At 43.2% G+C, this 21077-nt stretch overlaps 1 protein-coding gene across 1 annotated transcript in view; it reads left to right on the forward strand.

Moving 5' to 3' along the window:
- Positions 1 to 272: 272 nt before the first annotated feature.
- The window catches only part of pld1a (phospholipase D1a), a 38882-nt gene continuing 18077 nt past the window's right edge, over positions 273 to 21077 (forward strand). The window contains exons 1-13 of the mRNA XM_056295603.1: positions 273 to 456; positions 829 to 998; positions 1353 to 1495; positions 2194 to 2305; positions 2545 to 2610; positions 4390 to 4448; positions 4780 to 4872; positions 5887 to 6039; positions 8436 to 8585; positions 15766 to 15849; positions 19601 to 19682; positions 20051 to 20161; positions 20570 to 20755. Of these exons, the coding sequence (XP_056151578.1) occupies positions 273 to 456; positions 829 to 998; positions 1353 to 1495; positions 2194 to 2305; positions 2545 to 2610; positions 4390 to 4448; positions 4780 to 4872; positions 5887 to 6039; positions 8436 to 8585; positions 15766 to 15849; positions 19601 to 19682; positions 20051 to 20161; positions 20570 to 20755 (1593 nt within the window). The remainder of the gene's footprint in view (positions 457 to 828; positions 999 to 1352; positions 1496 to 2193; positions 2306 to 2544; positions 2611 to 4389; positions 4449 to 4779; positions 4873 to 5886; positions 6040 to 8435; positions 8586 to 15765; positions 15850 to 19600; positions 19683 to 20050; positions 20162 to 20569; positions 20756 to 21077) is intronic.

Genomic DNA, 21077 nt, shown 5'->3' on the forward strand with positions numbered 1-21077 from the left:
GATGCGGAAGTGGGGCAGGCTAAGCTAACTGCTAGCCCATGCAGACCGGCAGTCCGACAGTCATCCTGGCTGGCGTTCGCTCTCCTGGACAGTGATTTTTTTTTTTTAGTTAGATATGTGTTGGTTTATGTGTTCTTGAAGTTTTTGGATGCGTTTTTGTCTTTGTGTTGCACTGCTGTGGGATGGGGGAAACAATATAGTGTTTTTGATTTCTGATTCTCTTCTCCTCTTCTCCTCCAGGTGTGCCCTGCTTCGGGGTCTAACTGCTAGGCATGCTGGGTAAGCCTCAGGCCACCAGCAGTCTCACCCTTGTGAACGCTGAAGTTTCTAACGGATCAGAGGACGTCTTGGACACGAGCGGTTGTATCAAGATGGCCGACGTAGTGGAGAGCTTGGATACCAGAGAGCTGGACATTGGGGAGGGAGAGGACGTGGATTTTGATGGAAACAATTTAGGTGTGTGTGTGTGTGTGTGTGTTCAAATGCATGTTCAAATGCATGAACCTGTTCCAAATAATATTTAACCATGATGCACCTGTCAGTAATACCACCCACTTGCACTGAGCTAACATGAACAACTCCCACATACACAACCAAATAAACACTGACCAACCTGTCTCACTCTCTCTCTCCTCTCTCTCTCTCTCTCTCTCTCTCTCTCTCTCTCTCTCTCTCTCTCTCTCTCTCTCTCTCCTCTCTCTGTCTCTCTCTCTCTGTCTCTCTCTCTCTCTCTCTCTCTCTCTCTCTCTCTCTCTCTCTCTCTCTCTGTCTCTCTCTGTCTCTCTCTCTCTCTCTCTCTCTCTCTCTCTCTCTCTCTCTCTCTCTCAGGGGACTGTCGTATCCCGTTTTCAGCGGTGTACGCTACAGTGGGCTTTAAGGAGGCCAGCGCCAAGGTCTACCTCCCCACAGTCCCCATCACGGCCAGGATCCTGGAGGTGGAGAGGTTCACCACAGCACAGGACCGCTTCAACTTGTCTCACCACAGGAGTGTCAATAAGGTACTGGCATACTGTAGGTACATGCTTTGGTGAGCAAGAGGAGCATCTTGCCTCCGTCATTTCTAGTTGATGTACTAACGGCAGACGCTTTGTACATGTGTAGATGGTTTTCGTGCCACTGTTGTTGGTTTTTAAAAACCGAATCAAGCTCATGATGGCTGAGAGTTGATTTACTTTTTGTATCGTTTCGGAGGCAGACTTGAACTACTTTACTTCCCAGGATTATATATTACATTATATAAACAGAACCGGTTTATTTGAGGACACACACGCGCACACAAACACTAATGTGTCAACCCTCTCACACTCTATTTCTCTCCCTTTGTGTGTGTGTGTGTGTGTGTGTGTGTGTAGTCTCTGCCAGCAGTGTTTAAGATCGAGCTGAGGCATGGGGAGTTCTGCTGGATGGTGAAGAGGAAGGAAAAACACTTCATGGAGCTCCATAGGGAGCTGCTCCGATATAAGACCTTCATCAGGATACCTCTGCCCTCGCGCAGGTACACAGAGCTGTATACAAACACACACACAACCACACAAGCACAAGCATGCAAGCGCACAGACAACCACACGCAGATCTTACTTATCTTGCTTACCTACAAATGCACACACTCACATCTGTCTGTCTATCTATCTAGCCATGTATCTATCTATCTATAAAGCTAAATAAAGTCAGTCTCATCTAGAGAGACAGTGTATGTATAGTATATGTGCATATACATATGTAGTGTATGTAAGTATAGTGTGTATGTATAGTATATCTGGATGTACATCCAGATATGCTATATATACACATAGTATATATCAATATATCAATTGATATGTCGCTCCTCATTTGTTGAGCACTTTTATCAACACCATTGACGGTTTTCCGGAAACAAACAAACAAACCCCGCTCTCTCTCTCTCTCTCTCTCTCTCTCTCTCTCTCTCTCTCTCTCTCTCTCTCTCTCTATATATATTTATTTGTCTTTCTATAAAAAAAATCATGGTTGAAAATAATTGTAAAGTCTACTTACAGTGGAGGTACTCTCAGCTCTTTAAATGAACAATAGCGGCTGCTCATCACTTTCTCTTGCTTTTTTAAAATTTTAATTCCTTTTCTGTCTTTCTTGGTTTTGTCTACTTCTCTCCACTTCTCGTTCTCCCTTGCTCTCCTTCACCCCTGTTCTGTCCCTGTCTCTCTGTCTCTCTCTCAGCCACACGGTGAGGAGGAAGAGTGTGAGGAAGAGTGAGGTGAGGGAGATGCCCTCCCTCCCCAAGGGGGGAGGAGACGAGCTGGCTCGAGCTGAACAGGTCTCCAGCAGGAGGGTGTGTTGCAGACGTCAGGGCCTTGTTGCCTCTTCCATGGTTCATTCTTGTTGTATCTTTTTGTGTCTGCCTACAAATGATTAAAGTGTTTTGTTTTATGATATGCTTTGTTTTATCATTTTCATGTTGACTGAAATATATATTCTGTTTACATAACTATTTACATATCTACACATGATATTGTATTTCTATATCACACATCTATCCTTCAGTTTACATATATCCATGTCTCTCTGCAGAAACAGCTGGAGGACTATTTGAACAATCTGCTGAGAATGGCCATGTACCGTAAATACCACCACACTGTGCGTAACATTACCGGACAACAAACCACTATGAATAGCACAGTTGTGCACTAAATTATGATGCTAAACTATTTCTCTCTCACACACGCACACCCATATATATATATATATAGAGAGAGAGAGAGAGAGAGAGAGAGAGAGAGAGAGAGAGAGAGAGAGAGAGAGAGAGAGAGAGAGAGCAATACATTCTAAGAACATTTGTTATGCCTGCTGTCCGAGTTTTGGTTGTGTGTGTATGTTCCTCACTTATCCTACTTTTGAGGACTCATATCAGACTAAAAACCAGTTAATTGGGGACAGCTTGTCCAATTGGGGCAAAAACCATGTCCCTATAGGGAAAAAGCTGATTTTTTTAGTAAGGGGTTAGGTTAAGGTTAGAGTAAGGGTTAGGATTGGGTTAAGGTTAGAGTAAGGGTTAGGTTAAGGTAAGAGTAAGGGTTAGGTTAAGGTAAGAGTAAGGGTTCGGTTAAGGTTAGAGTAAGGGTTAGGTTAAGGTAAGAGTAAGGGTTCGGTTAAGGTTAGAGTAAGGGTTCGGTTAAGGTTAGAGTTAGGGTTAGATTTGGGTAAGAGTTTGGGTTTTTGGGTTATGAGTTATATTTATTTAGCACTGGCCTACTGATCTGAGGGATGGTATAATGCTGGACGGTGAATGTGGGCGAACGTGGGCAGCTGGACAGTGAATGTGGGCAAGGTTGGTCGAGATAGACCGCCAACGTGAATGTGGGCAGGGCTGGATTGAATGTGGACAAGGCTGGTCGAGGTAGACCGTAAGAGTTAGGGTTAGGTTAGAGTAAGGGTTAAGTTAAGGTTAAGGTTAGAGTAAGGGTTAGGGTTGGGTTAAGGTTAGAGTAAGGGTTAAGTTAAGGTTAGGGTTAGGTTAAGGTTAGAGTAAGGGTTAGGGTTGAGTTAAGGTTAGAGTTAGGGTTAGGTTAGAGTAAGGGTTAAGCTTAGGGTTAGGTTAAGGTTAGAGTAAGGGTTAGGGTTGAGTTAAGGTTAGAGTTAGGGTTAGGTTAGAGTAAGGGTTAAGCTTAGGGTTAGGTTAAGGTTAGAGTAAGGGTTAGGGTTGAGTTAAGGTTAGAGTTAGGGTTAGGTTAGAGTAAGGGCTAAGCTTGGGTAAAAGGGTCTGCTAAATGAAATTTTAACATTGTAACATTGTAACACTGTAAGGTTAGAGTAGGTTAAGGTTAAAGGTTCAGTGTGGATGAAAGTGTCTGCTGCTAAATTAATTTGTAGCATTGTAACACTGTAAGGTTAGAGTAGGTTAAGGTTAGGGAATTAATGTATGTGTTTGTGTTTTTACACTCTCTCACATTATTCTGTTGCGTAAGATCTAAATTACTGTGGATGCTTGTCAAATAAATACCAAACAATGAATGTAAATATAAGTAGAGTATTGGCCCTACGTTATACTACATTATTTATTCTGCCCTTATGTTGGAAGCTGAGTGTTATCACAGACCATTAATATGTTTTGCCATAACACTGTCTGTGTCATGTTGACACAGCCTGTGTCATACTGACCGATGTTAACATCACAGTACATTTGGCCACAATGACAAAGAGTGTTTTCTGTATTCAGGGGCTGGAGGAAAGTTTACACAAATTAGGCAAAACCCATATACCCAACACAGTGATTTGTACTGAATGAATTCATTTATAAAATTGGAAGGATTATGGCTGGGTAAAGTGCCCGTCGATGTTAACTTGTTATGATGCCTGGTTTCTAGTCAAGTTGTAGTCCCCCTAGTAGTGCTTTCCACTTGTTCGGTCTGTTCCCAGATGGAGTTTATGGATATCAGCCAGATGTCCTTCATCCATGACCTGGGGCCTAAAGGACTGTAAGCATCCTCTCTTCTTTCAAGTATATTTCTTTCCATCTGTGAAAGCCAAAGTGTCCCTTAAGACATTGGTGCAGTTAGTTACACCAGTTTGTTGCTGTTAGACCCCTTTGTTTAAACCCTGAGACATCAGCGAGGAACGCCCTCTGTTTGACTTGAATTTGCTTATCTTAAAACATCAGCAAAGACAGCAATCTGGTACGTCGTTGAAGATACCCTGTTTGGAGGTCCAGAACATAGCCAAACATGCAGAACATACATAACTCTGTTTTCTGTGTGTATGTGCGTGCGTGCGTGTGTGTGTGTGTGTGTGTGTGTGTGTGTGTGCCAGGGAAGGGATGATCTATAAGCGCTCTGGAGGCCATCGTATCCCTGGAATGAACTGCTGTGGTCACAGTCAGGCTTGCTATCGCTGGTCCAAACGGTGTGGGATTGTTTCTGTCCTTATGTATTTTTCACTGTCTTCTTGGCTCCCTCTCTTTCTATCTATCCTTCCCCCGTGTACACACAAACACTCTCTCTCTCTCTCTCGCTCTCTCTCTCTCACACATACACTTACTCACTCGCTCACTTACTCACTCACACATACACGCACACACACTCACTCACTCACTCACTCACTCACTCACTCACTCACTCACTCATATACTCACTCACTCACTCACTCACACATACATTAGAAATGAACATACGTTCAAGTTTTCTCAGTAGGAGGTTACAGTTCAGAGATTTGCCCTCTGGTCTCTGAACCTCATACTACGTTTTCAGCTGTTTTAAAAAGGGGAATTTCCCTCATTAGCTCTCTGTTGTGCACCTAAATACATGCATTATTTTACTTGTGCGTATGGACTTAAATAAGGCTGTTTTTAGTAACACAGCTGAAGAATTAAATCTGTGCTCAACTTTTTTTTATATCAAAAACATTGCAGTGTCTATGAGAAAATAAACAAGAATTGGACCCACTACAGGTGGCACAGTGGCACAGTGGTTAGCGTGGTGGCCTCACAGCAAGAAGGTCCTGGGTTCAAACCCTGGGGTTGTCCAACCTTGGGGGGGTCATCCTGGGTCGTCCTCTGTGTGGCGTTTGCATGTTCTCCCCGTGTCTGCGTGGGTTTCCTCCGGGTGCTCCGGTTTCCTCCCACAGTCCAAAGACTTGTAGGTCAGGTGAATTGGCCATACTAAATTGTCCCTAGGTGTGAATGTGTCAGCCCTGTGATGGGCTGGCAGCCTGTCCAGGGTGTCTCCCCGCCTGCCACCCACTGACTACTAGGATAGGCTCCAGCATCCCGCGACCCAAATTCAGATAAGCGGGTTGGATAATGAATGAATGAATGGACCCACTATCACCAATAAAGGATTGAAAAGTTTTTTTTAAATTTTGAATTTGATGTGAATTTAGCCTTGCCCTGATGTAGATGCATATGTATGTCCTGTGTAGCTGGTTGGTGATGAAAGACTCCTTCCTGCTGTACATGAAGCCAGACTCAGGGGCCATTTCCTTTGTCCTTCTTGTGGATAAAGAGTTCAGTATCAAGATGGACTCCAAGGACACAGAAACTAAACATGGAGTTCGCATTGATAGCCTCTCCAGGTCAGTGTGTGTTGTGTTGGTCAGTAGGTCAGTATGTTATGTTATGTCATGTCATGTCATGTTGTTATGTTATGTCATGTTATGTCATGTCATGTCATGTTGAGGGTGTATAAGTGAATCCTGTGACGTTGTTGTAGGTCCTGAAGGGCTGTAATCCCAAAAATAATGTGTTTATTTGAAATACAATTTTTCACACTGTGTATTCTTAACTGATGGATATCTGGAGCAGCAGCAAACCCCAAGCTAGTTTTAAACTCTTTTCATGCACACAATCCATTAAGCCTGGGGTTGTCTGAAGCCAAGGCTGTGGGATTTATACAATATTTGTGTTCTTGTCAGTGTGCGGTTCACTTTCTGCTGGAAAACAGGACCAGTGTTGTATTCTTCAGTGATTCCTGGCCAGTTTTATTCTTCAAGATGGCTCGTAGTTTATCATTTTCAGAATCAGAATCATGTTTATTGGCCATGTACACTACCGTTCAAAAGTTTGGGATCACCCAAACAATTTTGTGTTTTCCATGAAAAGTCACACTTATTCACCACCATATGTTGTGAAATGAATAGAAAATAGAGTCAAGACATTGACAAGGTTAGAAATAATGATTTGTATTTGAAATAAGATTTTTTTTACATCAAACTTTGCTTTCGTCAAAGAATCCTCCATTTGCAGCAATTACAGCATTGCAGACCTTTGGCATTCTAGCTGTTAATTTGTTGAGGTAATCTGGAGAAATTGCACCCCACGCTTCCAGAAGCAGCTCCCACAAGTGGATTGGTTGGATGGGCACTTCTTGCGTACCATACGGTCAAGCTGCTCCCACAACAGCTCAATGGGGTTCAGATCTGGTGACTGCGCTGGCCACTCCATTACCGATAGAATACCAGCTGCCTGCTTCTGCTCTAAATAGTTCTTGCACAATTTGGAGGTGTGTTTAGGGTCATTGTCCTGTTGTAGGATGAAATTGGCTCCAATCAAGCGCTGTCCACTGGGTATGGCATGGCGTTGCAAAATGGAGTGATAGCCTTCCTTATTCAGAATCCCTTTTACCCTGTACAAATCTCCCACCTTACCAGCACCAAAGCAACCCCAGACCATCACATTACCTCCACCATGCTTAACAGATGGCGTCAGGCATTCTTCCAGCATCTTTTCATTTGTTCTGCGTCTCACAAACGTTCTTCTTTGTGATCCAAACACCTCAAACTTGGATTCATCCGTCCACAACACTTTTTTCCAGTCTTCCTCTGTCCAATGTCTGTGTTCTTTTGCCCATCTTAATCTTTTTCTTTTATTGGTCAGTCTCAGATATGGCTTTTTCTTTGCCACTCTGCCCTGAAGCCCAGAATCCCGCAGCCGCCTCTTCACTGTAGATGTTGACACTGGTGTTTTGCGGGTACTATTTAATGAAGATGCCAGTTGGGGACCTGTGAGGCATCTGTTTCTCAAACTAGAGACTCTAATGTACTTATCTTCTTGCTCAGTTGTGCAACGCGGCCTCCCACTTCTTTTTCTACTCTGGTTAGAGCCTGTTTGTGCTGTCCTCTGAAGGGAGTAGTACACACCGGTGTAGGAAATCTTCAATTTCTTAGCAATTTAAGAATAGACTGTCGAGTTTCAGATGAAAGTTCTCTTTTTCTGGCCATTTTGAGCGTTTAATTGACCCCACAAATGTGATGCTCCAGAAACTCAATTTGCTCAAAGAAGTGCCCATCCAACCAATCCAACTTGTGGGAGCTGCTTCTGGAAGCGTGGGGTGCAATTTCTCCAGATTACCTCAACAAATTAACAGCTAGAATGCCAAAGGTCTGCAATGCTGTAATTGCTGCAAATGGAGGATTCTTTGACGAAAGCAAAGTTTGATGTAAAAAAAATCTTATTTCAAATACAAATCATTATTTCTAACCTTGTCAATGTCTTGACTCTATTTTCTATTCATTTCACAACATATGGTGGTGAATAAGTGTGACTTTTCATGGAAAACACAAAATTGTTTGGGTGATCCCAAACTTTTGAACGGTAGTGTAGGTGTGCACAAACATGGAATTTGACCTCGGTTTTGTGGCTCTCAGTGCACTTAACATAGAATAACAACACTAAATCACAACAGTTTTCAGATATATACACTAGGATTGACTTTATACAGGCGAAATAAAATGCAGTGGTGCAGAGAATATATCAGAGATGCTGAAATAGATGTTAGCAGGTTACTTCCATACATGCCTGAGGTAGATGGACATGATGGAAGTAACCTGCTAACGTACAATGTTAGCTTTATCTTACTACATTATCGTGTAAATGCCTGCTTTTTTTAACCACTCATGAATGCATGCAGTTGAGAGTCTGCATCTGTAGTTGGTTAATGGAAGTCTTTGTCTTCTATTCTTTGCCCTTACAGGACCCTTGTGTTGAAGTGCAACAGCTACAGACACGCCCGCTGGTGGGGCCAGAGCATCCAGAACTTTGTGAGAAATCATGGGAAAGATTTCCTCAGAGACCACCGATTTGGATCATTTGCTCGGGAAGAGGAGAACATCCCTGCTAAATGGTAACTACAGTATAAAGAAAACATGGGCTGGGCTGCTGGATGTAATAAAAGATAAAGTCTATGATAAAACTGACACTGTTACCACAATCGTACAGACGGGTGACAAATGAAAGGAAAAACCAACATAAAGTGTCCTAGTAAGGTGTTGGTGCCACCACGAGCCTCCAGAACAGCTTCAATGCACCTTGTCATAGAGTCTACAAGTCTCTGAACTCTACTGGAGGGATGAACCCCATTCCTCCAAAAGATATTCCTTTATTTGGTCTTTTGATGATGGTGGTGGAGAGCGCTGTCTAACACGTCGGTGCAAAATCTCCCATAGCTGTTCAGTTGGGCTGAGATTTGGTGACTGTGGAGGCCATAGCATATGATTTACATCATTTTCACCCTCATCAAACCATTCAGTGACCCCTCGTGCCCTGTGGATGGGGGCATTGTCATCCTGGAAGAGACCACTCCCATCAGGATAGTCATAGGATAAAGGTGATCACTCAGAATAACTTTGTATTGATTTACAGTGACCCTTCCCTCTAAGGGGACAAGTGGACCCAAACCATGCCAGGAAAATGCCCCCCACAGCATAAAAGAGCCCCTGGACCTCCCTCACTGTGGGGGTCAAGCGTTCAGGTTTTTCCTTCAAATTGTCACCCATCTGTGTATATATATATATGTGTGTATACTTACAAAGCAAAAAACAAGTTGGTACACTGTTGAGGATAATAAGGAACTGTTTTAAGAAATTGCTGCAATTACTTTAATCATGACTATACTTTATTTCTGGAAATTTAATTGTGGAATAAATTGTTAGAATTTCATCAAATGAATCGTTACCATTTTTCAAAATCAGCGACTCTCCTCTAAGTCGTGTCACAGTGCATTTTAGTTTGTGTTGTTAAGCACTTCACAAGAGTAATTATCACTTTCTGTGGTTATCCGCTTTTGGAAGAAAGCACATTAATTACAGAGGAAAAGATTAAAGCGGTGTGAAGGCAAACAAATCACTCGCAAAACCCTCTGCTTAGAAGGCGAACATAAATGTCAATAATTAAAAATCAGAGGACAATCGGGACACGAGGAAGAAAAAGCTAGGGGATATGAAAAACCACAGTTCTTTGTGTACTCTCTTATTTTCTCTCATCTCTCAGTTTTTAAGTGACGCGAGTGTTTTTTCCCCTCTTTAAATGGAAACTCTGGAAAAGGAAAACTAGAGATCTAGGCTGTTGGTTTCTTCTCTTGGCTGTGTGGCCCTCTTTATCACTTGCTATCTCTCTCTCTTCTGCTCTCCCCCTCAAATGGCCCATACTGTAGATTGTGAATCATCTGTGAAAAGTAATAAAGTGGTCTTTGTACTGGATGTGATGCCAGGGGCAGACAGAGACTTGGTTCTGTTGGCTGATGGAAACAGGCTTTCTTTAAGTGGTAGTGGTGATGACATTGTTATGGAGGCCATAGCTTGTGTGAGTTACCGGAAGTCCACAGAAGATTGAATCAGTTAATCTGTACACAACGTTTATTGAGAGAAATGTTTCATCACTCATCTTATGCCCCTTTTTTACTACATGGTACCAACTCAACTCGACTTGACTCACAGAGTGTCGTTTTCCATTACCGTAACAGTACCCCCCCAGTGTAGCTGGTCTGCATTGATTTTGGTACCCGCTCCAGTTTTTTTGGAACCTCAACAAAGGCGGTACCAGAAAAGTGGTAGCAGTTACCAAAATGCCAGTACTTTCCAGTAATGGAAAACGAAAAAGTCGAGTGGAGTTGAGCCGGTACCATGTAGTGGAAAAGAGGCATAAGTGACCTCTTCAGTCTCAACTGACTGTAGATATCCCCACCCTTATAAACAATACAGTGGCATAACGACCGAAACCAATGATCCGTTTCATATGCAAATTATTGCAATCATTAACTAGAGTTACAATGGCCATGTGTACTATTCACAGAGGACTTGGGAATGGTTGCAATGACAGCATTGTAAGATGGCGACAGATGTACTCTTAGGCTCCCCCGTCGGTTCAGGGATGGTCGTTCCCTCTTCATATAGCTGGCCTCTGACTCCCCGTTCAAAGCAGCATTCCTCCCTATCAAGGATGTGCACATCCTCATTCTTGAAAGAGTGGCCACTGGCCTGTAGATGGGTGTAGACTGTGGAGTCCTGGCCTGACCTGTTAGCTCTTCTGTGTTGTGCCATCCTCTTGGCCAGCATCTGTTTAGTTTTCCCAATGTACAAGTCATAACAATCCCCCTGGCACTTAACCACATAGACTATATTGCTCTGTTTGTGCTAGGGGACCCGATGATTGAGGTGGACCAATTTATGGCGCAGTGTGTTGTGGTGTTTGAAAGCAACTGAGACGTGATGTTTGGAAAATACGCGTCTCAGCTTTTCCGACACTCCTGCCACATACGGAATCACCACTGGTTTACACTTAGGCAGCTGTTGTCCTTCTCCTCTCTTTGATCAGCTGGTGCACTGTTTGGGCGTCTTCCTGGCTTTGACAAACGCCCAGTTAGGATAACCACACTTAACCAGGACCTGTTTAATGTGTGATTTCTCCCCTTCCCCGACTGCTGTGTCAGTGGGGATGTTGTCAGCTCGGTGGTACAGCATCCTGATGACTCCTAGTTTGTGCTCCAGTGGATGATGAGAGTCAAACCTTAAGTACTGATCAGTATGTGTTGGTTTACGGTAAACATCAAATGTCACCCATCACCAATTGCAATTTCACAGTCTAAGAAGGCTAATCTGTCATTTTTCGCATCCTCCCTGGTGAACTTGATGTGGTTGTCCACAGAGTTAATATGGTCAGTGAAATGTGGGACATCCTGAGATGTAATTTTAACCCAGGTGTCATCCAGAAATCTGAACCAATGGCTAGGTGGTGTCCCTGGATAGGATATCCGAGCCCTCTTTTCCACTTCCTCCATATACAAGTTGGCCACTAGGTGAGACTGGGGAACCCATAGCACACCCATGCCTCTGCCTATAGTACTGCCCCCTGTATGTGAAGTACGTGGACTGAAGACACATCTTCAGGAGCAGACACACTTGGTCAGTGTTAAGGCTGGTCCTATTGCTAAGGGTGGGGTCATTTTGTAATTTCATATGGACTACCTCCACTGCTTCATCAACTGGAATGCACATGAAGAGAGACTTAACATCATAAGAGATAATTGTTTCATCCCTCTCCATAATGATGTCCCTCACCTTATCCACAAAATCCATAGTGTTCTGAATGTGATGTTCATTACTGCCAACCAGCGGGTTAAGAATAGATGCAAGAAACTTGGAGATGTTATAGGCCACTGAGTTAATCATTCAAACAATAGGCTGTAATGGCACATCCTGTTTATGTATCTTAGATAAACCATACAGACTAGGTGTAGCTTCACTTGGGTATAATCTGTGGTACAAAATTCTGTCAATAGCATTATCTGTTCTAACAGCTTCAGACAATCTATCACCTTTTTCTTGTAATCCCTGCCTGGATTTCGTTTCAGGGGCTCATAAGTATTCATGTCGCTGAGTAACGTCATAACTTTCTCACGATACTCTCTTTGGTTTAATGCAACCGTGCATCTGCATTTGTCCACTGGAAGGATCATGATGTTATTGTCCTTACTGAGAGTCCTCTCGTCTCTAATGATGTAGGACGGTGGTGGCTTCGCATTGCTGAAGCAAGCCGAAACCTTTGTCTGCAGGGCTTCCAGCAGGATGGCGAATCGGGCAAACAGCCATTTCTAAACTCTCGTTTCAACTACCCCTAAATTTACATGAGAACTTCAAGTTTTGTCAGTCAGATGAGATAAAAACCGTAAAGTGAACATTTGAGCAAATAATTGGACTACCTCAAAGTACAAAGTTGAACCTGAAAGTTCTTCAATCTACCATGCTGCGTGGGAAGACAGAAGCTAACGCTCAGCTAAGCGCAGCCTCAGGCCAAGCAAGCACGATTGATCATGACTACTCGATGATGGAAGTTTCAACCAACAATGGTACAATCACCCTCATCCCCAAACCTGATAAAGATCCAAAATTAATCGACAATTTAAGACCAATAACCCTGCTTAATAATGACTATAAAATTCTAACTCATATTTATGCAAACAGATTGAAAACGAGTATCATACAAATGATCTTTGACACACAGTCAGGCTTCATAAAAGGACGCTCAATTGATAAAAATATACAACTTGTACTTGATTTATTGGATTACAGCTATTTGATTGAAGATTAAGTTTTTATCTTGTTTTTGGATTGTTTTTCAAAACATTTGACATGATTGAACACAAGTTTGTGTTCCGTACTTTAGAATTATTTGGATTAGGAGAAAACTTTGTAAATTTAGTTAAACTAATTTGTAAGGATGCTAACACAGCAGAATCTTATTACCACAAGGTCCGTCTCAAAGATTCTTAATTGACAAAGGAATTAAATAAGGTTGTCCCATCTCTCCTCTGCTTTTTATCACTGCAAAGGAAATGCTCTCCATTCTTGTGAAAAAATTCAGATTTTGAAAAATTGACAGTATTAGGCAAACAGCTGACGATCAGCCAACTGTCAGATGATACAACCATATTCACGAAACAAGGTTATCAAATTCCAAAAAATTTTAATACAATCGATTTCTTCTTTAAGGCATGTGGCTTAAGAATAAACCTTAAAAAAATTTGAATTACTTCCAATTGATAACACTCCTCTGACAACAGTTCATAATATCCCTGTTAAATCAACTGTTAAATACTTAGGTATACACATTACAAAGGATAACACTAATAATAATAATAATCTCAACATTTGGAATAATCTAGATAAATGTAAATCTTATCTGAATTCGTGGTCCCAAAGAGACATCTCTATTATTGGCTGACTTTTTCCTCATAAAAATGGAATGCATTTCAAGATTCATTTACCCAGCTTACTTGGTCACTCTCCAAAAATGCAATGAAAGCAATTAACTAGGTCAACTTTAATTATATCTGGAAAAGAACAACACATTATATTAGAAAAGGAATTATGGTTAAAGATTATGAGGAAGGAGGGCTAAAAGCCATTGACATTGAATGTGTTAATGGTACTATTAAAATAAATTGGCTAAGATCCTTTGTGAAAAATGAAAATGGCTTATGGTTTCACATCCCAAGCCAAATTTTTATGAAGCTTGGAGGCATCAACCTTCTTCTTAGATGTGATTATGACCTTGAAAACCTCCCTATTAAATTACCCACGTTTCATCAACAGATATTACTATATTGGAAAATGATCTACAAGCATAATTTTAGTCCCCATACCATTCCATTGTGGAACTGCAGGTATGTGGTATTTAGAAATAAATTCTTGTTGCATAAAAATTAGCTTGAGAAAGGAATATGGTCTGTAATGCACTTAATGGAAAATACAGGAAATATGTCTAAGAGTTTTTGTTCAAAATTTAATTCAGATGATCGAAAACATTATGATACTGTGATCAAAGCAACCCCACACTCTATAATAGTGATGTCTTATAACTTGTATCAAAGTAATGTATAGCCGCACCTTCCTAAACGTTTGGTGAATGGACATGATATCGGTCTAAAATTGCCCAACGCCACAATCCAGAGAGTCTTTGTCAAAGAATTATATCCATTTTCATCAAACAGAAACTCAATTTTACAGTATTTCTCCAAAGATGAAGCTGAAAAATTGAGAACAAAATTCTTTAAGTTTCCAATTGCACCAAGAGTAGAGTGCACTTTAAAATTCTCAATGGAATATATCCTTCTGGAGCATTTTTAAGACAAAGATTTGGTTTAGATGGGAACAACTGCTCATTTTGCAATGAACACTTTGAAACAACAGAACATGTGTTTTATGAATGACAGTTTGCTGTTGCCTTTTGGGAAGATCTGCATTATTGGTTGTTTCCTAAATTTGGCAATTTCTCTGAACTAAAAAAAGAGGATGTGATTTTTGGATGCTTGTGAAAGATGGAACACATGATTTGGCAATTAACACAAGTATTATTCTTGGAAAGTTCTTTTTACGTCAGAACAGCTCCCTGAAAATGCAGCCAAACTTCTTCATATGTCATAGGGAACTGTGTCATTATTTCTCATTACCGAGGTTAATGGAGAAGAAGAATGCTATGGAACTCTCTGAATTGATAGAAGAACTTGAACTTGCAGAGAACCCCTAGGACTCCCCTCTCTTTCATTTATGTATTTAATTTTATTTATTTAATTTTCTATACTTTTATTTTCCCCCTCTTCTCTTTTTTCTCCCTCTTTCTTTTGTTTTATATGTTTGTTGTATGTAGAATTTAAACGTTTCAATAAAAAAAGAAAAAAGAAAATTCGTCAGCAGGTGCTCCGCTTCCAGGTGTGTGATGTTGTTGTATATCTGTCACCATCTCACTATGCTGTGATTGCAACCATGCCCCAATCCTCTGTGAATAGTGCATATTGTAACTCTAGTTAATGCTCAAGGTAATTTGCATATGAAACCGATCGTTGGTTTCGGTCGTTATGCCACTGTATTGTTTATAAGGGTGGGGATACCTGCAGTCCGTGGAGACTGAAGAGGTCACTTAGATGAGTGACGAAACGTCAATAAACGTTGTGTCCAGATGAGCTGATGCCACTCTCTGTGACCTTATCTGGACTATTGAGCAAGCATCAAAACATTACCTAAAGTTGTTCGCTCTCCGTTTAACAAGCTGCAAGTCAAACATTTCATTCAATTTCACGCGTAGCTAATTAATACTCAGTCGTTTCAAATAGGAAATTGAAGGACTTTACATATGTGAACGCTAAGAAATGAATCTTTACATAATGCGTTTTGGAAACTAGTAGTAAAGAACTCTTGTCTTTTTCTGTCCTGTCCCTTCAGCTCTGCAATTTAGTTTTGTGGCAGTTCTGAGATGTGTTGTGACATGACAGACGAGGAGGCAATTATCTGTAGACACTAGTCATTATCTCTCTGGTCTAACTATGGGGAGAGTGTTGGGAGTTACTTGTGTGTGCTCGTGCATGCGTGGGCGTGTGTGTGTGTGCATGTGTGCACACATGTGTGTATGCGTGTGTGTGTGTGTGTGTGTGTGTGTGTGTGTGTGTGGGTGGGTGAGAGAGAGAAAGACATGAGAGAAAGCATGCTATTAGCTATGTAAATGTTAACCACTGTATTTGCATCTTTGTGTAGGTATGTGAATGGGAAGACCTACATGGAAGATGTGGCAGATGCTCTGGAGGAGGCTAAAGAGGAGATCTTCATCACTGACTGGTGGTGAGTGTACGTGTGTGTGTGTTTGTGTGTGTGTGCATGGGCGTTTGTGTGTAAGCGCATTCATGGATTGGTAAGAAAGCATGCAGGTGCATGACTACTTGAACGTGCATGTGTTCATATACGTGTCCATATAACTCTATGTGAGTTTGCAGTCACATATAGTATTTGTCATGCTGCCGATAGGCATGTGTGTGTGTATCTCTCCATGCACGTGTCTAAACATACAGTAGAAGTCAAACCTTTGGGTTGAGCTGGCTCTGCAGTCAGTAATGATGTGTTAAAACACACAAGAGGGCCTCTCAAAGGTCCCACATCACATGTAGATTCTCTCTGTTGCAGCCTATAGCCTCTGTCTAAACCTGAGGGATAATTATACTATATATAATAATATTTGTGAATGTTCTCATTCATCCAGGTCATGGTTATCCAAAGGAATTGAATCAAGTGCAACTGGACTTGGTATATATCTGTGAAGACGTTTCGCCTCTCATCCAAGAGGCTTCCTCAGTTCGTGCCTTTCTGACTAGACCAAGCTAGTCTGACTGGCTGGTGATGAAACTCAGATATTTAGCCTCTTTGGAGTCGTTATCAGAGCTATTGATGTCAATGGCTCTGATGAAGCCTCTTGGATGAGAGGCGAAACGTCTTCACGGATATATAACCAAGTCCAGTTGCACTTGATTCAATTCCTTTGGATAATAATATTACAATATAATCATAATGATAATCATCAACATCATCCTGATGATGATGATGAAGGTGATGACGGTGATAATGATACCGGTGAAACATAACAGAGAATACACAGTCTATTATTACAGGACTCCACTAGTGCAATAATAGCACCAGAATCCTGCAGGGCAGTAAGTGGGAGATAGGCTGTTTGCCTGCGCTCTGAGAGGTGGAGCAAGGTGAAGAGATTTCTGCAGGTAAACAAAGCTGCACACCAGTAAGAGAGAATCTTTAAAGATATCAACCCACCACATCGGTCACTTCAAATCCATACAACAATTTTGTTTTTACCATCTAATAAGTTGCTGTGTCTTGATGCATACTTAATAATCCAAGGTAAGAAAATCAGTAAGAAGTTGCAGTGTGGTTTTTCTGTCATGCAGTAGTTGGCATCATCCACAAAAAGTCCACCATCATGCATCTATCCCTTATGTATTTGGCGTGTACTCTTCTTTAATTGTTTAGCTACTGCAGCCCAAGCTTTCTCAGATTTCAGTTAGTGGTACTGAAGAGGCACATTGAACCGCACAACGTGACTCTCTCAAATAACTGCAGGGCTGGATAGGACACAGATTTAACAAAGATCCTCTCTCAGAGACAAAACAACAGTGCAACTGTAATTATGACAGCATGTCCCCCCCCCCCCGTTTTTTTTTTTCTTCCCAATTGCATTTGGCCAATTACTCCACTGTCCAAGCCGTCCCTGTCGCTGCTCCACCCCCTCTGCCGATCCGGGGAGGGCTGCAGGCTACCACTTGCCTCCTCCGATACATGTGGAGTCGCCAGCTGACTCTTTTCACCTGACAGTTTCACCAGGGGGACGTAGCACGTGGGAGGATCACGCTATTCCCCCCCGAACAGGCAACCCCGACAAACCAGAGGAGGCGCTAGTGCAGCGACCAGGATACATACCCACACCGGGCTTCCCACCCGCAGACACAGCCAATTGTGTCTGCAGGGACGCCCGATCAAGCCAGAGGTAACTCGGGGATTCAAACCGGCGATCCCCATGTTGGTAGGCAATGGAATAGACCGCCACGCCACCCGGATGCCCTTAATGACAGCATGTTGTGCGTGCAGTATTTGCAAAGCATCAACGACAGTTAGATGTGTCACTATAGCATCATAGGACAGCCAGCCCAACCAATGTACAGCCGTTCTAGCAGTCTATCTCAGTCCTTTGATAGACAGGCAAGTCATCACCAGACCACTGCCAAATAATGTGTTGGCAGAGTGACTCTCCGACATCTAGCAGCGGTGCGGCTCTAGCAGACACACACTACATGATGCATTACTTGCAGGACCTGGCTCCCTCACTCACCGGCCGGCCCACATCACAGTGGCGCTGGTTCCTATTACAGTCTCATTGACACACCTAGAATAGAAACAAACCGATGGCTGCTGCTTCTTCCTTGTTTATATTTCCCTGTCCCTCTACCTTTCTGCTCTCCCTCCTTTTTCCTTCTCCTTATTTGTTTTTCTGAGTACCTCACCGCAGACATATGACACCAAACAAGATGGCCAGCAAAGTGTAAAGAATAGCCTTGCGTGTTAGCATGCTAGCGTGTTAGCGTGTCTACCTGCATGCTTGTCCGTGCAGTGGTTGTAGGCCACCGTGTGTCTCTGTAACGTTTCGGCCTGGTAGTGTGGTGTTGTGATGACACTGGAAGTTTGGACTCGTGCCGCCGTTCCTCAGGGGTTCAAACAAACGTTGCCATAACACTTCAAAATGAGTTGGTATCATATGCGGAAGTTCTCCCATCCAGGTTTGTCTGTCGCCATGCCTACGTGTTATCTTTATTTCCCCCCCGAAGCTCCGGTAACCAGGCGGCTTGATGTCATGAAGATGCAAATGCGGGTTCTATCCGGTTGCACAGCTGTCCACAGTAAAGATGCTTCCCCGTCGCTGTACTTTATCAGACGTCGCTGTTGTAAAGTTAATAACTTTGCTGCCTTCCAGGCCCTAATAACTCAATGTTATTTGATTTGTGTTGGGTGTTAACAACCTCTTCGTTGCTACTGACTGGATGAAGGGGTTGCAGTGTTTCATTCCAGTGTGATTTCAGCCACATTCATGACGGCCCCTCCATACCCATTGTGGTACTGCTTGACTTGGACACAATCCTTTTTTTTTGTGGTTGTTTTTCTCCCCAATTGTATCCGGCCAATTACCCCACTCTTCTGAGCTGTCCCGGTCGCTGCTCCACCCCCCTCTGCTGATCCGGGGGAGGGCTGCAGACTACCCCATGTCTCCGCCAGCCGCTTCTTTTCACCTGATATTGAGGAGTTTCAATAGGGGGATGTAGCACGTGGGAGGATCACGCTATCCCCCCCCCCCCGCACAGGCACCCTGACAAACCAGAGGAGGCGCTAGTGCAGCGACCAGGACAGCGCCGTGTATAGAGACGGCGCTGGACCAGGACACATACCCGCATCCGTCTTCCCACCCGCAGACACGGCCAGTTGTGTCTGTAGGGATGCCGAACCAAGCCGGAGGCAACACAGGGATTCAGTCCGGTGATTCCCGTGTTGGTAGGCAACGGAATAAACTGCCACGCTACCGGTCGCCCGGACACAATCCTTTTGTCAGAGGGCAGCAATAGACAGGGACACATTCTTTTCCCCAGTGAGGTCTCTGCTAGGGGCAGTGTAATTTCAGCTGTAAACTGTAAACATGTTTCCTTAAGTCACATCTGGGAAATATGTGCTGTTTGAGAGTAAACATCCCCTGGCCTTCAAATCATTTCAGTTGTTTTTTTGTTTTTTTTATCTTGTCAAAAGCAACGAGATGGTGTTCCAACACTTGGTGCATCCATATTTATTTCCCTTGTTTAGTTACCAGCTCTCTCTGACTGTCCTGTAGTTATGTGTGTCTGCCTTTTGTTGATGTTCTCTCTCTCTGTCTCGCTCCTCCTCCCCTCTCCCTCCCCCCGTCTCTCTCTCTCTGTCTCTCTCGCTCCTCCTCCTTATCTCTCTCTCTCTCCCCTGCTCCCCCCCCTCTCGCCCCCCCCATGGCCAGGCTGAGTCCAGAGATCTTCCTGAAGAGACCCGTGGTAGAGGGCAACAGGTGGAGGCTGGACTGCATCCTCAGACGTAAGGCAGTAAGTGGGCACATGGATGCACGTGTAACCAGGAATAAAGATGGCCCTAGAGGCCGTATCTGAGAACTCCTCCAAAGCCCTACAGCCAGCGGTTAAAAAACAAAAGTCAAATCGAGTCACAGTGACAGGAAGTCATTTGAAATGCCGCCAGAGACAGTTGTGGGGTCCAAGTTTCCAAATCATTGCTATTTGAGAAATGGGACTCCTTCTTCTTGCGAGGGATAACATATTTACTGAATGGTGTCATTAGTTGTTTTAACACATTGGAATCCTAATAATTTTTTTCCTCATACAAATTCGCAGTGTTTCTCTTTCCGCCCGTAGACGTTGACAAGAATACATGTCCTAAACATAATCTCCCTTCATAGCAACAAGGTGTGCGCATCTTTGTGATGCTGTACAAGGAAGTGGAGCTGGCGCTCGGGATCAACTCGGGCTACAGCAAGAGGACCCTCATGCACCTGCACCCCAACATCAAGGTAACGGAGAGAACTATGGGTATGTAGACGGTGTGATCATTGACTAACTGCAGCCTGGGCATGAGAGGAGCTGGTTTGTTGGGTATATTGGCATTTTCGGGTTCGGCTACAGGAAGGAGGCATTTCTCCGACCGTCTTGCACATTGCCTATCCACGCTTCTGTATTTTTTTCTTACTGATTTTATAAATTCAAAAGGATCTTCCGATTGTTCATTTTGCCAGCGTTAGCCCAAAAAGCTAGTTAACATCTTAGCAGAACCCGGCTGGTATATCCAAGCGTAAGTCATCTGGTGGAAGACATGCTCGCCTCTGCTTGTGTTTTATTATGCTCCCGGCATTATTGTATATTTATGTGGTGACAGTGTTGTGCACGCGTGTGTTGGTTTCGTGTGTCTCTGTGTCCTCCAGGTGATGCGTCACCCAGATCACGTCTCCTCCTCCGTCTACCTGTGGGCGCACCATGAGAAGATTGTCATTATCGACCAATCAGTGGCCTTTGTGGGCGGCATTGACCTGGCATACGGCCGGTGGGATGACAGAGAACACCGGCTGACAGATGTGGGAAGTGTGACACGCTCTGTGGCCCTGGAGCAGGTAAGACGCACACACACACACACACACACACACACACACACACACACACACACGCACGCACACATCAGCATGAAAACAGACACACACACCCACACACCCACACACACACCAGCATAAACACACATACGTACAAACACACACACACACACACACACACACACACACACACATCAGCACATCAACATAAACACAGACACACAGACACACACACCAGCATGAAAACAGACACACACACACACACACACACACACACACACACACACGCACACACACACACACACATCAGCATAAACACAGACACCCACCCACTCACTCACACACA

Source organism: Lampris incognitus, chromosome 16, assembly GCF_029633865.1.
Source record: "Lampris incognitus isolate fLamInc1 chromosome 16, fLamInc1.hap2, whole genome shotgun sequence".
Lineage (NCBI taxonomy): Eukaryota > Metazoa > Chordata > Actinopteri > Lampriformes > Lampridae > Lampris > Lampris incognitus.